Source organism: Anabrus simplex, chromosome 3, assembly GCF_040414725.1.
Source record: "Anabrus simplex isolate iqAnaSimp1 chromosome 3, ASM4041472v1, whole genome shotgun sequence".
Lineage (NCBI taxonomy): Eukaryota > Metazoa > Arthropoda > Insecta > Orthoptera > Tettigoniidae > Anabrus > Anabrus simplex.
The window spans coordinates 409,356,600-409,372,904 of NC_090267.1; the positions used below are offsets into that span (position 1 = coordinate 409,356,600).

General features: G+C 38.6%; 1 protein-coding gene across 6 annotated transcripts in view; it reads right to left on the reverse strand.

The window, feature by feature from the left end:
- The window catches only part of LOC136866438 (protein Son), a 372,657-nt gene that overhangs the window by 298,571 nt on the left and 57,781 nt on the right, over nucleotides 1-16,305 (reverse strand). For all 6 annotated transcript variants that reach the window (XM_067143378.2, XM_067143379.2, XM_067143377.2 and 3 more), the window contains exon 2: nucleotides 7,245-7,484. In XM_067143378.2, coding sequence (XP_066999479.2) covers nucleotides 7,245-7,484 — 240 coding nt within the window. The remainder of the gene's footprint in view (nucleotides 1-7,244; nucleotides 7,485-16,305) is intronic.

Below are 16,305 nucleotides of genomic sequence, written 5' to 3' on the forward strand. Positions count from 1 at the left end.
TCAAGAGTGGGAAGCACGAAGGTGCTTAAAACATCAATGTAGGCCTGTGCTGTGATAGTGCCACACAAAACAACAAGGGATGTAAGCCCCCTCCATGAAAAGCACGACCACACCATAACACCACCGCCTCCGAATTTTACTGTTGGCACAACACACGTCGGCAGATGACGTTCACCGGATCGCCATATTGTGTACCGTGATTCATCACTGCATACAACATTTTTCCACTGTTCAATCGTCCAATGTTTACGCCCCTTACACCAAGCGAGGCGTCGTTTGGCATTAACCTGCGTGATGTGTGGCTTATGGGCAGCCGCTCAACCATGAAATCCAAGTTTTCTCACCTCCCGCCGAACTGTCATAGTACTTGGAGTGGAACCTGATGCAGTTTGGAATTCCTGAGTGATGGTCTGGATAGATACCTGCCTATTACACTTTATGACCCTCTTCAACTGTCGGCGGTCTCTCTCAGCCAACAGACGAGGTCGACCTGTACGTTTTCATGCTGTATGTGTCCCTTCACATTTCCACTTCACTATCACATCAGAAACAGTGGACCTAGGGATGTTTAGGAGTGTGGAAATCTCGCGTACAGACTTCTGACACAAGTGACGCCCAATCACCTGACCAGTTCGAAGTCCGTGAGTTCCGCGGAGCGCCCCACACTGCTCTCTCACGATGTCTAACGACTACTGAAGTAGCTGCTATGGAGTACCTGGCAGTAGATGGCAGCACAATAAACCTAAGATTAAAAATGTGTGTTTTTGGGGGTGTCCGGATACTTTTGATCACATAGTGTATTATACTAATGGACTACTTTTCTTCCGCCTCCTTCCGCTATCTTTGCCGTTCTGCTGCTGTCGCTGCTGCTACTACTATCACCGGCGTGTGATTTGTGCTGCTCAATCTATTCCGCCTGCTTGCCCGGCATATTCCATACTGTGCTTGACTTTGTGCCTCTCCTTCCCCTGTTCTACATCATCTTGCATCATCCTTCTAGTTATGTTCTCGCCCTCTCTACCTTGCTGCCTATAAAGGAGCGGCTCGCACTGAGCGAGTCAGTCAGGTTTCGAGTGACAGACTTGTGTGGAGGGAGACTACGATTTATACGGCTGGCCCGTACGATTTTGCTATTTTTCCGACCATCTGGAATAGCACTCTTCGCAACACTGAGCTGGGTGAGCAAGTATCATATTGGATATGTTATAAAATACAAAGTTCGAACTGCTTAACATTTATGCCCTTCAGGCATGGTGCGATTTATAAAATTCTATGTTGCTGATGATGTTGCTGGTGGCCTGACCATTAGTGAGTTCCCCTTTTAAGTATAAACCGTTTTCTTCGCTTGCGTGCGGCATGATAGATTCTCCATGTGGATATTTTCTTGAGCACAAAAAAATGAGAGTGTTTCTTCAAGGGAACTAATGCGCCTCTTCTTTGGTGCTATTTGAAAAGTCTTCGAATCCAAAAGAGGCAGACTCCTCCCGTCCTTTTCCCCGCCCGACCTGTACCTTTTTCCTACAATTATTTCTTTTGGGTAATTGATCGATAAAATATTTCTATGCCATTGTCAATTCTTATCTACAATCCTGGAGATTGTCTTTGTAAAGTGGTCTTGAAGTGTTATCTTTAAATGTGTGAAGCTCTAAGCTTTTTAAGGTTGAATCTTATTGTAACCAAATTGTTGTTCTTCCAGAAAAAAAAGAAAAGATAAGACATTTGGATGAGGAGAACTGGACTATTCATTAACTTTGAACAAAATCATCTGTTTAAAATTCTAGTCAATATCTTTAGAGATTAATTTTCTTACCAGTGTTTTCGTGTTAGATAAATATTAAGCTATTGAGCATTAAACTTTGCAATCCTTTCAAGTGTTACAAAAGTTAACAACATTTTATGAAATAATTTTATTTTGGTGTAAAAAAAAAAAAAAAAAAAAAAAAATTGTTGAATCATTAAATGCCTATAAATATATTTTGTTGTTCTTTTGTCCTTTTGCAATAGCGAGTCTATTCTTTTTCCCATGTCTCCCCTTTTTTTAAATTGGTACCTACCGCGGAACACCTCCTGGAATAATCCCAGTTTTTGCCCCCTGCATACTCTGCTAAATAGCTATTGACATGAGTGGTTCGTTTTGTAATGAGTTTGGAGTGGACAAGCTAGCATGTATACTATTATGAGGTGGTTGCCTTACGTTATTGCATGAATTTGTCATCCTGTTTGGTTACTTTGTCCTCCACATTCCTGGCTGGAGTTCACAAATCTTTTAGACCTCTATTATATGTTTAAAACTTGCTGTGTGGTGAGTTTATTATTGGCTTTGTGTACATTTGCCTTATCCTTGTTCTCCGACCAACTCGGAAACTGGATGTTTGGTTGTTTGGAAAGAATAGTGTGTCTTATGCGATCCCATTGTATGCCTTCCCATGTTCATGCACACTTGATATTTGAAGTGTAACTTTCTACATGCCTACTACGTATTACTATTCTGCAGCGCCACTTGCCAGTCGCTCAATCATACATTATTATTATTATTATTATTATTATTATTATTATTATTATTATTATTATTATTATTATTATTATTGTCATATGTTAAATTATGCCTAATATCAAATAACAAAATCATTCACCACCAAGCAGAACACCACAACAAGCAATTTAAGTTCCAAGTGGACTGTCTTGTAGCCTTAAGTGGAGAGTGGTGGCGATTCATGAAGCTCATTCCTCGCCTGACATGGGTAGTGAGGCTTCCCTCTCATCAGTAACGAAATGTGTGTCCATTGCACAACACATCATCATATAGTTTCTTGCCAAAAGGTGTCAAAAGTCTAATCTTCATTATTCTGTCACTCACACATTCTACCACTTCAACATACTCCACCAGTTGCTTTGAAATTATAAGTCCCACTCCAATTATTGCCTCTTGGCCATCACTCCAATATAATGTGTATCCTTTCCTCAATTTCTTCCTTCCATTACCTTTCCATTTCACTTCACTCAGCCACATCATTTCCACCTTCACCTTCCCCTTCTCCATGAAATCTACTACTTCCCCCACCTTTCCTGTCAGGGTCATAAGACTTACTATTCCTATCTTAATGTTGGTTACTGGTCACCCATTTCTTGCAGTTCCCCCAGTACCCCCGAGAACTGCACGTCGCTTTAAGCAAGGGATGCCCTAACCTTTTCCAAAGTTGATTTACAAGTACCATATCATATATAGGCGATTATTACGATGGGGTTGCCACTCCCAAAGGCATTTTATACCTACTGCTAGGTGAACCCAAAGGAAAATATTAGACTTAATTTTTTCCTTCACCACACATCATTTAATTCACATAGCTGACAGCAAAATAAGTTAAAAGCTGGTTAATTAACCACTAGGGCAACACAGCCAACCAGCAACTGGGTAGTCTCAAGTTTGAGACTCAAGTGTGTTTGGTATTTTGCATTGTATTTGTGAATTAGAAAGATAATGAGCAGGCTTCATATAATTATGCACTTAAAAAGTGTCAAAATATGCACTCAAAATGTTGAAATATGCATTCAAGAAACATAAATATGATATCAATTAGAAGTTTATATTATAAGAAATGAATGTTACACTTTCAACATTGCCAAAATAAAAAAGAATTACATACAGTACCACAATAAAATGCTCCAGTTTGTCAATGAAATTCAAATGTCTTGATTACATTTAATCATTGCATGATGTAACAGCTTTTGAAACAAAAACTTGCACCTATTTTCGCTTAAAATTACTTTGTACCCCGAAAACACACTCTCCACATCGCATGCCAAAATTGGAGCATACTCCAACTTGATGAAATCAGAGATTTCTAGTATCGACGCACCGTCAATTTTGCCTTTGCCTTGGATAACACCAGAAATGCTTTTAAGTTTGAGGAGACCAGAGTGTTTTAGCACTACACTCTGCACTTTTTCCAAGAAAACTTGATTAGTTAGGTTCATTAAGGATCATATGACTTCTTCAACAATTCCATTACTAATGTGAAGAGGCAACTTGTCGATGGCTGAAGGTCTGCAATGCAAATTGGAACGAATAAATATAAGTTGCTCACGAACACCATAGACTTCTTGAGCTACCTTAATAGAAGCAGCTTCTTCAGAATCAAGGTCTTCAACTACCTTTGTTTACTACCTCAAAATAATCGGCATAATAAACGGCAGCTTCGAGCCACATTCCCCAACTGGTATAAACTGGTGAAGGCAGGAGAGCGGCACATCATAAACTGCATCCAAAAATAATTTCGTGCAACTAGGAGTCTTCAGGAACACTCTTTTCACTGTGGAGATCAACATGTTTACTTCAGGAAAGGAAGCCCAGACTGCTTCAGCAACTCTATGAAGTCCGTGTGCTACATATGCGACGTGTATCATCTTGGGATATAATATCCCAAGACCTCCTATGGCTTTACACATGTAAGGTGCAGCATCAGTGCAGGCCACACGAACATGATCGTAAACAATGCCTGATGGCCACAAACATGAAAGTGCATCACTGAAAAATGCAGCAACTGTTGAGTGAGTCACCTTAGGTAACACACCCATATTTAGTAGATTTGATTTGTCTCTTCTTCCTCTCCTAAAATTTCAAGCACGGAGTTAGCTACATATCTTTGATCCACGTCCGTTGTTTCATCTAGTGAGACCCAAATATATTTTCCATCATTTTTTCCCCTTAGTTTACCTAACATTACTTTAACCCTTTCAGACCTGAAAGAAAACTGGAGGTGTGAATTTTTGTTTGTACGTCAAGAACTGACTAAACTGCTCCTCAATACACATATTAATAGTTTATTTTACAAAATAAAAACTAACATCTCAAAAACAGGACCCACACAATTGTGCGTATCAAAATTCAAAACCTCGTTGTATCACGTACGATGGTGTAGCTTCAAAATTTACGTTCACTAACCAATGTACACACTTCATTGAATATATTCCGGTATTCAGTAAAGCTTCTAGATTAATATAAACGCAGTAAATAAATACTTACTTTCGGCACTACTGCTTCTTGCCATCTCGCCGATCAACTGTGCTTTTTAAACTCTTCTTCCTTCACCCTGGCGGTCAAGCGTATACTAAAATCAATTGAAATACACACCACGTGTCCTGCACAATCACTGCAGTCCGGTGTAGCGCCGAAAAAACATCAAATACGGTCAGGGATAACTAAAATACGAACCCGCACAATTGTGCGTACTCGGTCTGAAAGGGTTATAACGCTCAGGAACGTAATTCTTCCTAATTGTTGATTCATCGCATACTCCTGCAGAAACTGAAGTAGTTCTTATTGTTTAGCTTAGCCAATTGGATGTTTGCAGAGAGAATGCTTTACACAACTTTTCACTGAATTTAATTTGTGTTTGTCCAGGTTTAACTAAAGCAGTGGTTACAAGAGGGCTGGTGTTTTTGTTTCAAGTTTACCTCTTTCAATTTACTGTGTTTCCCTGTTTGAAGATGATGTTGAATTTGATACTTTTTAGTTGCAGTTACGACTGTGCTACAGTATTTGCAAAACAACGCACTTCCGTCAGTTGAAAAGTCTTGAAACACGCATACATATGCTTTCAGTACTTCACTAACAATTCTCTTCTCAGCATTATAATTTAAGTAGCAAGAATACAGCTATTGAACGTATTATGAACCACAACTTGTTTCAGCTCAACCAAAGTAAGACTGACAAGAACTAACTGTGCATGAAAGGTAACTATTTACAAAATGAGGAAAAGACAGCCCTATTGTAAGGGAAATTCCAAGAATCAGTACCCATCTAATTACATTACAGGTAGACAAAGCCATGGCCGGATGTAGAGCTGGTGTTGCTAAATTTAAACATGCTGCCGACCTGTCAAACAGCCTACCTGAGGGTAACTGGCACAGATTAACACTTCAGTTATCTCAAATACTGTACATGTCAAATTTTCCAATAGTGTCCAGCAGAAGCTGATGTCTACACTCAAGACGAAAAATAATTTTGAAATATGCCCTAATAGGAGGAAAACCCCAAAATATGCACTATTAAGATAAAACTGCTTTGAATATTCAATTGCATACACAATGTGCAAATGCATAATTATGCAAAGCCTGCTAATTAGAACTGGTCTCAACAATTCCTTCGCAATGCATCATATTAGTTTTGTTTGCAGAACTTCAATATATTCAATTTATTATCATCACCACCACCACCATTTCCCCTTGTGTCCAACTCGTTGGCTGAATGGTCAGTGAACTGGCCTTCAGTTCAGAGGATTCCGGGTTCGATTCCTGGCCAGATCGGGGATTTTAACCTTCATTGGTTAATTCCAATGGCCTGGGAGCTGGGGCTTGTGCTATCCCCAACATCCCTGCAACTCACACACCACACATAACACTATCCTCCACCACAATGCCACACAGTTACCAACACATGGCAGATGCCGCCCACCCTCATGCCTTACAATAGCTGCACTCAGCCAGAAATAGCCACACAAAATTATAATTATTTCCCCTTATCCAGTTTATTCCAGGCTGGGGCTAATACGGTTCCTCTTCATTTTCTTGGTCATTCCACCACTATTCATTCAGTACTGTGGTCTAGTCCATATTACATTTTCCAACCATCTTTTCTTGATCTTTCTTCCCATCCAGCTGTACCTCCAAAATCTGTATTGACATCCTCTCACTGATTACTTGTGTGATGTATCCAAACAATCACGACCTATTCCTATCTTATCTTTCAACTTCTCAATTTAATTGCTTTCCTTGTGTCTTTATTTTTAACTTTCCCTTTTTTTTCTGGCCCATACTCCTCAAAAACATCATATCTGCTGCCTGAATATGGTATTCATCTCTAATTGTTGTAGGCCAAATCTCTACCCCACATAGTGTTATGAAAAATATTTGAAGTGAATTATGTTTAAATAGCTAATGACAGAAACAAATTTCCTTTATGAAAGTTACCAATATTAATACAAGCCAGTAAATACTGAAGCACATAACAGACAAACCTCTTTCAAATAAAACTGATTTACCCAATTTAGATTTCATCATTGTGATTTCATCCTTTTAGTGACAACTGGAAACTATGTAAAAATGTTAAATAATATTTTGATTTAGCAACTGGATTATTATTACTACAACATAAGCCACACTACATCATTTAAATACAGTACAATACAAACAGTAAGCCTTGATGCTTTAAAAAAAAAAAATTGTTGCACAAAATTATTCTATACCTGTGCCTGGTACAACAGATTCCTGCTTTATGAAGACACCACTGTCATTTCCATCAATGTCTTCAACAGCAGAATGATCACTGGGAGAAGGATTGGCACTGCTATCAGAGATTTCTCCTTCCTCGTACTTCTCAGCCTTTAGCCTAGCTTGCTCCTCAACTTGACGCACGGTTTCCTCATACACAGAACTAAATTTTAAGTTCTTAATAGTTATCTTCCCAGTAGAACTCTTACACCTCTCTGGAAAAAGAACCATTAAAAATGTATTAGGGTATGCCAGTTATTTAAAGTAAGCAATACATGGATGAAATCAAGCACACTCCTTTTTTATTACCTTCTTCCTCATGATATATACTTTCCATCAATCACATAAGGGAATAAATCAGTGATGAAAGAAAAGTATTCTGCAACAATAAGGAGCCTTACCCTATAAAACAAGTGTAAAAAGAAACCTTGTGAATATTTATTATTATTATTATTATTATTATTATTATTATTACTATTACTGGCTATACAAGGAAAGATAGGAAAAGAGCAGTTGACATCCAATCGATCACTAACATGGCTAGCCATGTTGCACGATACAATGATGAAAGATGGACGAGGCTAGTGCTGGATTGGAGTCCGAAAGAACATCAGAGACCTAGAGGAAGACCACCAGACAAATTGGACAGAGATATCAGGAAGATTGCTGATGTCACCTGGCAGAGAACTGCACAAAACCTGGAGAAGACTGTTACAAGCCTATTTGGATCTATGACTAAGAGAGGCCACATCATTTAATGATTGATTTGGCTGACAGTGATTATTATTATTATTATTATTATTATTATTATTATTATTATTATTATTAAATAGCTCTCTCTGTGGATCAGTGATAAGAGTGTCAGCCTCCAGATCATAAAATCGAGGGTTCAAACCCGGCAGAAGTGGTTGGATTTTTGAAGGCACGCAAGGATCCACTCAACACTCCCTGTCGTACAATGTTAGCATGTAAAAGATCTCTCTGGTGACACATCTGGTATTCACCCAATAAAATTCATTAAAAATAAACCACAGATGCCTAAGAGAGATTTGGTTTACTCTGCCATCTAGAAGGCCCAAAGAAAAACAGAACATTGAAATTGATGAGCAGGCAGCCAAAAGGAGTCAAATTAAAATGTCTGCACACAATAGCTGAGGCAATATGATTATTATTATAGACATGATATAGGCTTTTGGGCTTACGCCATGTCGAGAAAACAAGGTGAAACTCCTTACGTTTAAAAACAATTAAAACCTTATGTCTACAAGTACAGGCTGTGAAAGCATCAATGTTAATATTAATATTTATTTATTTACTTACACTGTTTACGCCCAAATTGGAGCACCAAAATCAACCTTATACAATAAAATCTTCAAAGTACATCAAAAAATAAGTTCATGTTTTTAAACTTGATAATTTCTTCTTTTCCCAAAACTTCTTCATTCTAGACGATCTTGCAGCCTATTCTTCTGCTGATATAACATACTGCTTATGTTTTGATGTTTTAAGTGATAGTTTTGTATATTTGTAAATTTGCTACTGTATATTCGAAGAACAACTGAGATGAAGTTACGTCATTTTTTAAGATATTCATAGACGTAAAAACATATGGATGCTGGAAAGGCATGACGTAACTTCATCTCAGTTCTCAGTTGTTCTTCGAATATACAGCAGCAAATTTAAGAAGCCAGCATATGTTGAATTCCTTGACCAACAACTGAAAAATTTCCATCCCTATCAACTTTTTAATGCTATACGGCGCACTGGTCTTTAATCGTAAATAAACTATGTGACTTCGGCTCAGTGGTTCTTCAACTGGATACCTGCATCTTAAAGGAGCCAGCATATTCCAGCAACTCAAGGATTCCTATCTATAACATCTTTTTAATATACACTGGACTTATTATGAATCTCTTTCAGAGAGTTATTTTTTAACATAGTGCTGCACAATATCTCACATGGTATGTACTTTTACGAGACCATACGTGTCTTTACATTGTTTAATTTATTCGGTAATTGTGTTTTAATTTTGCTTTAGGCTGATGATGACCTAGTACTAGGTCGAAACTAGTCCCTAATCATTTATGTAATTTAAACTATTTACATTTTGTACTGAAAAGGTGGACCCATATAATACATTAATTTACTCTATTGGAGTCTCTCTTCCTGGTAGTGGAAGCAGCGCTATCAGTAACAGCACAGTGCAGGACTAAAAGGTGTCTACTGGACTGTTGCTGACAATTTACTGGCATGGTCAGGAAGACTTGAATGGCAGTAAAACTGCGATGTGGAAGGCAACGGGAAACCACCACATTATTTTTCCTAGTATAGCAACCATGGATAGTATGAACTATAACTTAGATACTACAGATCATGGTACTCAGACACCAAAATCCGGCAGGGGAGTAACTGAGGTATCCCAGGTCATCAGCAAGTGAAAACCTCAGAAGTTTGGAGAAGGGATTAAAATAGGGACATGGAATACAAGAACAATGCTAAGAACACGAAGACTAGAAGAACACAAACTAATTACGGATTAAAACAAAATAGACATCCTGGGATTATGTGAAACTAGATGGCCTGGCAAAGGTGATTTCCACAGTGACCCATTCAGAATTGTGTACAGTGAAAATGAAAATGGTGGACAATATGGAGTAGCTGTAATATTAGGAAAGAAGTGGGCAAACAACGTGCTAAATACATATCATGTCGATGATAGAATAATGATGGTGAAAATAGCTGCCAAACCAACAGATATAGTAATAATACAGGTATACTTCCCTACTACTGGACATGACGAGGATGAAGTTGAGAAAATGTATAATAAAACAGAAGATATAATAAATTAAACAGTGACAAAGATAACATAATCATAATGGGAGACTTCAATGCTGTGGTTGTCAGCAATAGTACTAGAAAAGATGCTGGCAGATTTGGTCTAAGACGAACAAATGATGGAGAACGTATGATGAGACTTCTGTGAAGAAGAGGACATGATCATAATGAACACTGTATTTGACATGTCTAATAGAAGACACTTTCTATCTTTTTAAAATGCTATTTGTTCTGGGCGTCGACCTATAGAGATCTTTTACCCCTACAGAAGATGTTACACATGGAAGGATTTCGGAGATAATAACAGCAGAGAAGATCACTTTTCACTGTGCAACCTGTAAACACAACACAGGCATCACTGCGCATTATCCACAGAAATATCATGGTAGCTGGGGATATGCCTACGTCCACCAGTGCCATATCCAGGCAACTGGCAACTACATTCTAGTTAAGAGAAGGTACAGAAATCAGGTAATGTCATGCCATAGCTACCCTGGTTTAGACATCAACAGCGACCATATCCCAGTATTAGCAAAATGTTGAATTAGGCTGAAGAAATTAAGGAAACCAAGAAGCAAGAAATAGAATCTAGAGAAGTTAAATGATCCACTAACACAAGTAGCATTCGAAGAAAAGACCGGCATGATCATGTACAACAACAACGGAACAGACTGGGACGCTGCCAAAGCTTCACTTACAATGGCAGCAGATGAAGTGCTAGGAAAAAAGACGCTTGAACCCAGGAAAAACTGGATGACTGAAGAAATACTAAATCTCATTCAGGAAAAAAATAAAGAACATCAGAGAAATACTCCAGAAGGTATGATAAAATACAAGAAACTAAAAAACCTGGTTACACAAAAGTTCCGAGAGGTGAAAGAAAGAAGGATGGATGACATTTGTAAAAGCATAGAGCATGATATGAAAATTGAAAATGCTGACGGAGCATACAATCAAGTAAAAAGATTGCAATTCAAGGCGAAAACGAAATCCAGTGTAATAAAAGAGAAGGAAGAAAATATGTTAATAGAAGATGAGGAGGTAATGGAAAGATGGAAAGAGTATTTGGAGGATTAATATAATGGAGAGAAATTGACAATGTAGACGAGTACATCATAAAACATGAGCAGCTTTCACAAGATTAACTAGGTCCTCCCATAGTGAGAAGTGAATTTTAAACAGCCCTGCAACAGCTGAAAAAGAAAAAGGCTCTTGGACCAGACAAACTGCCTGCTGAACTGTGGAAAACTCTGGAAAACAGCTGATGGATGAACTCTTTAAAATCACCAAGTACTGCTATGAAAACGGAGATATGCCAGACGATTTTGTAGAAAGCAAAGCAGTACTTCTGCACAAAAAAAGGAGATTCAACAGAATGTTCCAATTACAGAATACTAAACCTGTTTCACATGCAGCAAAAATTTTAACATGCTTATTAAAAAACAGAATCAAAATGAAAATTGAACAGAATCTAGATGATGATCATTTTGGGTTCAAGAAAGGAGTAGGAACGAGAAAAGCTATTATTGCACTTAAAACCATTTTGGAGAGAAGACTAGAGCTTAACAGAAATACATATATAGCTTTTGTAGACCTGGAAAAGGCTTCGGACAATGTTCAGTGGAAAATACTGTTCAGAATTATGAAGGATATTCATTTGGACTGGAAAGACAGAAAAGCAATACTAAACCTCTACAACAACAAAAGAAATTGTTTATCAAAACATCCATTCTTAAATAGCTAAGATCTGAGGTTGGCAGGTGGAAAGTGAACCTGCAGAAGTTGAACAACTCAACCAACTCAGGCAGGGTGCAGACAACTCAACACCTGTGATGCTGTTCCTTATGTCCGTCAGTGTATTCAGTGGAGGAATGAATATATCAAAACTGGAAGAAGAAGAAAATAGTTTAACCACCTAATCAATACACAGTATTATAATTCATTTGGAGTGTGCTGCTATATGGCTGTGAAGGATGGACTCTCTTGAAGGAGGACGTGAAATGACTAGAGGCAGTGGAAATGTGGCTATTATTATTATTATTATTATTATTATTATTTATTTTCCTTAAATTTAGGGGTGGTAGATGGAGAAAGAGCAAGCCCCACATACACGGAAGTGCCTCCATCTCCACATGTGTACATAAATTCTACTGAATCTTTACATATAAACTTATGTAGACAATTTTAAATTTACATATTTACACTCCAAACACTGTACCCTTAGAATAATAATTATCATGATTTATCCTGAAAATATTAGAGTAAGAAGACCCAGCCATTTATACTCTCACTCATACCCCAGTTTGCACACTCATTCACAACCACTCCCACACGCGCACGCATACACATTCGCCCACATACACCTGTACTTGCACCCATCCTTCTTGCAATTCTACTTTATACAAGTCATATATATTGCATATGGGTTTCTATTTACATATACATTTTCTTTACTTCGCAGAGGAAGTGAGGAAGAGGAAGCAGCTTTACCTCAGATGGTAGAAGGTTCTAGGTACGAGCAGCCCTTGCGTAAAACCCATTTAAATATGAGGTTGTTCTAGCGAAGGGAGGGACAAGAGTAACTCCTTGGCCTCTTTTAACAGAGCGGTAATTGAGCTGCAGGCAGTGGAAAGGGGAGAGGTGTGTGTTGTCTGTCAGGGACTTCCTAAGGAAGGCTACGTCTATTTGTGTACATAATGAGTTCACTGGTGGCAATGACCGGTTGTGTTTAAGGGGATGTGTTTCTTAATTAAACGTTCTGCTCATCGCTGGATACCCTCTAGTTTCCTCATATTTTCCATTGTCGTTGGATGCCAAGAAGGAAGGCCATATAGTAGTATGGGCCGCACTAGGGAAATATATAATTCGTTCATAGGGCTTTACTTCTTCCTCCCGAGAGACATCTACGGACGAAACCTAGCGCTCTGTATGCCTTACACCTCACTTCCTCTACGTGTTTATTCCATTTCAGATTGTCCGTAATGTGAATACCGAGCAGTCTGATGGAGTTAGAAGTCGGCAGTTGGATTCCACATAGAGTAGGTTGGTTCTGGAGTGGTTGTTTAGCTCTGCTTAGTCTTATATATTTACACTTCTTAATATTTATATACATTTTATTTACCTCACACCACAGAGCTATACTATCCAGATCCGATTGGAATTGTACAATATCATCACCGTTTTTCATGGCTCTGTAAATGACTGTGTCATCGGCATACTGCGCCATGGTCGAATTTACACAATCCGGTAAGTGTAGAGCATAAATCGTATACAGGAGGGGCCCTATCACACTGCCCTGAATTACTCCAGAAGTAATTGTGGTTTGGTCTGATTTGACTCCTCCGTATATAACAAACTGCGTTCGACCCACCAAAATTGACCTCAACCATGACAGCAGTTTACCCTGAATACCGTAGTTGCTAAGTTTTAACAGAAGTCTTTGATGTGACACCTGGTCAAAAGCTTTGCTCCAGTCCAGAGTCACACAATCTATTTGTGAGACATCAGTCTGCTCCAAAGAGAACTGCCAGTCATCAATGACTTTTGTTAAGTGTTGTGCAGGATTTTCCCGGAATGAAGCCGTGCTGGTTTGAGTTCAACAGGTTTCTCTCCTTGAGAAAATACAACATGCATTTAGCAACCAGATGTTCCATACATTTACAGACCCCTGATGTTATAGAAACTGGGCAGTAATCATCTACGTTTTCCCTTATCTCCATCTTTGAAAACCAGCACTACGTTGGCTTCTTTCCACTCCACAGGTACAGACCCGGTATTAATGGAATAGTTGAAGAGAGCGCAAAGAGAGGGCGCCAAGGCGACTGCACAATTCTTGAGAATTCTTGCTGGAACTCGGTCCGGCCCAGTCATGGTATGAGGTCTTGTATTCAGAAGGCTCTCCTTTACTTCATTTGTTGAGAAATACAGGTTGGTTAGAGGGAAGAGAGGGGTAGATGTTGTCCTTCAATATAGCATGTTCTCTTCCTCAGTAGGGACGGAGAAGTTACTTTTAAATTTCCTGTTGAAGGTGTGTGCAATTTCTTGTGGTGTGGAGACTGCCGTACCATTATGTTTAAATACAGATGGAGCTCTGTTGCAACCTTTACTTCTGAGAAACGACCAGAGTAAAGTTGACAAGAACTTTTGTTCCATAAATAATTATTTTAAATTATAAACGTCCAAACGATCCAGTTCTCAGTACTGTGTGTGATTCTCTGCATTTTGTCCAGTTCAAGAGATGAGGTATTTTCTCCTTCTATTTACCAATTTTAGCTTTCTCCACTGTTCACCCCAGGCGTTCTTAAGTCGTTAAGAAGCTTTTCCTTGATTTGAACCTTTGCAGGGCAGGTCTAAATCCAAAAAGTGGATGAGAAGGCTTGCAAGGTTGATTTACACTTTTTGCAGTTTGCTGCAATGTCTCTCCTGATTAGGGTTGCCGTAAGATTCAGGATGAAATTCAGGGCACCAACATCGACATGTTCCAAACATAGGTGCCGACTCCACGGGAGCACTAGAGTAAGTTCAGAAAAACTGGAGGCCTCTGTTGCCTTGTGTATACTTGTGGTGATCTTGGAGCCAGTAGCACTGAACTTGAACTGTGGTCCAGAAAGTGGGGGCTACCATTCTTCAGCAAAACTATGGGGAGGAATCGTTTTTGTGAAATTCAGAGATTTTTGTGTTTTGACATAAGAAAAACAAGATCAGAACACTTGAAGACAGATGAATTTGCACTAGTATCAAGTGCCTGGAACAAATTCATTGCAAATTGTCAGCTGACCTATAATATAATTATTTAATTAATGTAGCGATGGTCCACCTTTTAATACTATAATATGCAATGTTCTAAATTACATTAATTAGGGACTAGTTTTTGGCCGGGGCTGGCCATCTTCAGCCTTAATGTAAAACATCTAATAACTAAACAAATGTACATGCACACAGTTGACATAAAACAAATTAAACAAATATATACAAATTGACATTAAAAACTGGGATGAAATTATGAGTAAATTTGAAAATAACTAGGTTCTAATATTTTGAGTATGCTCATCATCGAGACTCTTTCATGTATTCATTTATATACACAGAACTGTTAGTTCTAATACTGCTGATCATTAATAATTCAATAGTAAACGGGAACTGGTAAATGTTGATCCCGTAGTTCATCACCAAATCTATTTGAGTGGTGTTAGCCATATGCAAGTCATTGGACACCGTTGTAAATAACCTATAATCTAACATGTTATAGCTGATTGATGTATCCACAAAGACGCACACAAAATGCTGTCGATTGTGTACACTGTATTATTTACAAGTTATTTACACATATTCTACACACACGCACTATTAAACTGCCACCTTGAAACAAAACACTACTATGAAGATTAAGAAGAAGACTACTCCGTTAGCATGTCAACAGAATCACAACACAAGTTCACGACTTTCACTAGCAGCTCGTTAACAACTCTACTCTACCCTCAAGACTGATGATGATGACGACGCTTGTTGTTTAAAGGGGCCTAACATCTAGGTCATTGGCCCCTAATGGTAGGAAATGAGAGGAAATGTAAGGACAATTAAAAAATCCATAATCCTCCACTGACCTGAATTCAAAACCTGAGGACGAAGAATGAATGGACGGATATGAAGTTAAAACAATCGGTGGATCCGACCTGCAATACCCCACATTCCCACAACTAGCGTTAAACAATAGTATAACTGACCAAGGGACTGTTTCTAAAGTACAATACTGAATCAATGATGCTTGTAGTCTAAACGAATCCAAAATCCAGGCCATCGGCCCCTCATAATGGTACTTATCGCTAGGAAATTAGAACCATAGTATTTGTCATGTTGCGGTACTAATCAGAAGTAGCATAGACTCGCGGTATTCCACATATCATGGTACTAGTCACAGGTATGTAACACAGACCTATGGTGTTTCGCACATTGTGTCGCTATTTACAGGCAACGCAAACCTATACAGGCAACACAAACCTATGGTGTTCTTCACATAAGTGGACTAATCACAGGGACTCACACTACCCCGTGGTATTCCTCACATAGTGGGTACTAATCATAGGCAAGGCAGAATCATGGTGTCGCTCACCCATGGTGTTGCTCATAAAGTGGTACGAATCACAGGTACTGTAAAATGCATCCTGAACGCACACTGTCACTACTAATCACAAACCTAAGTGG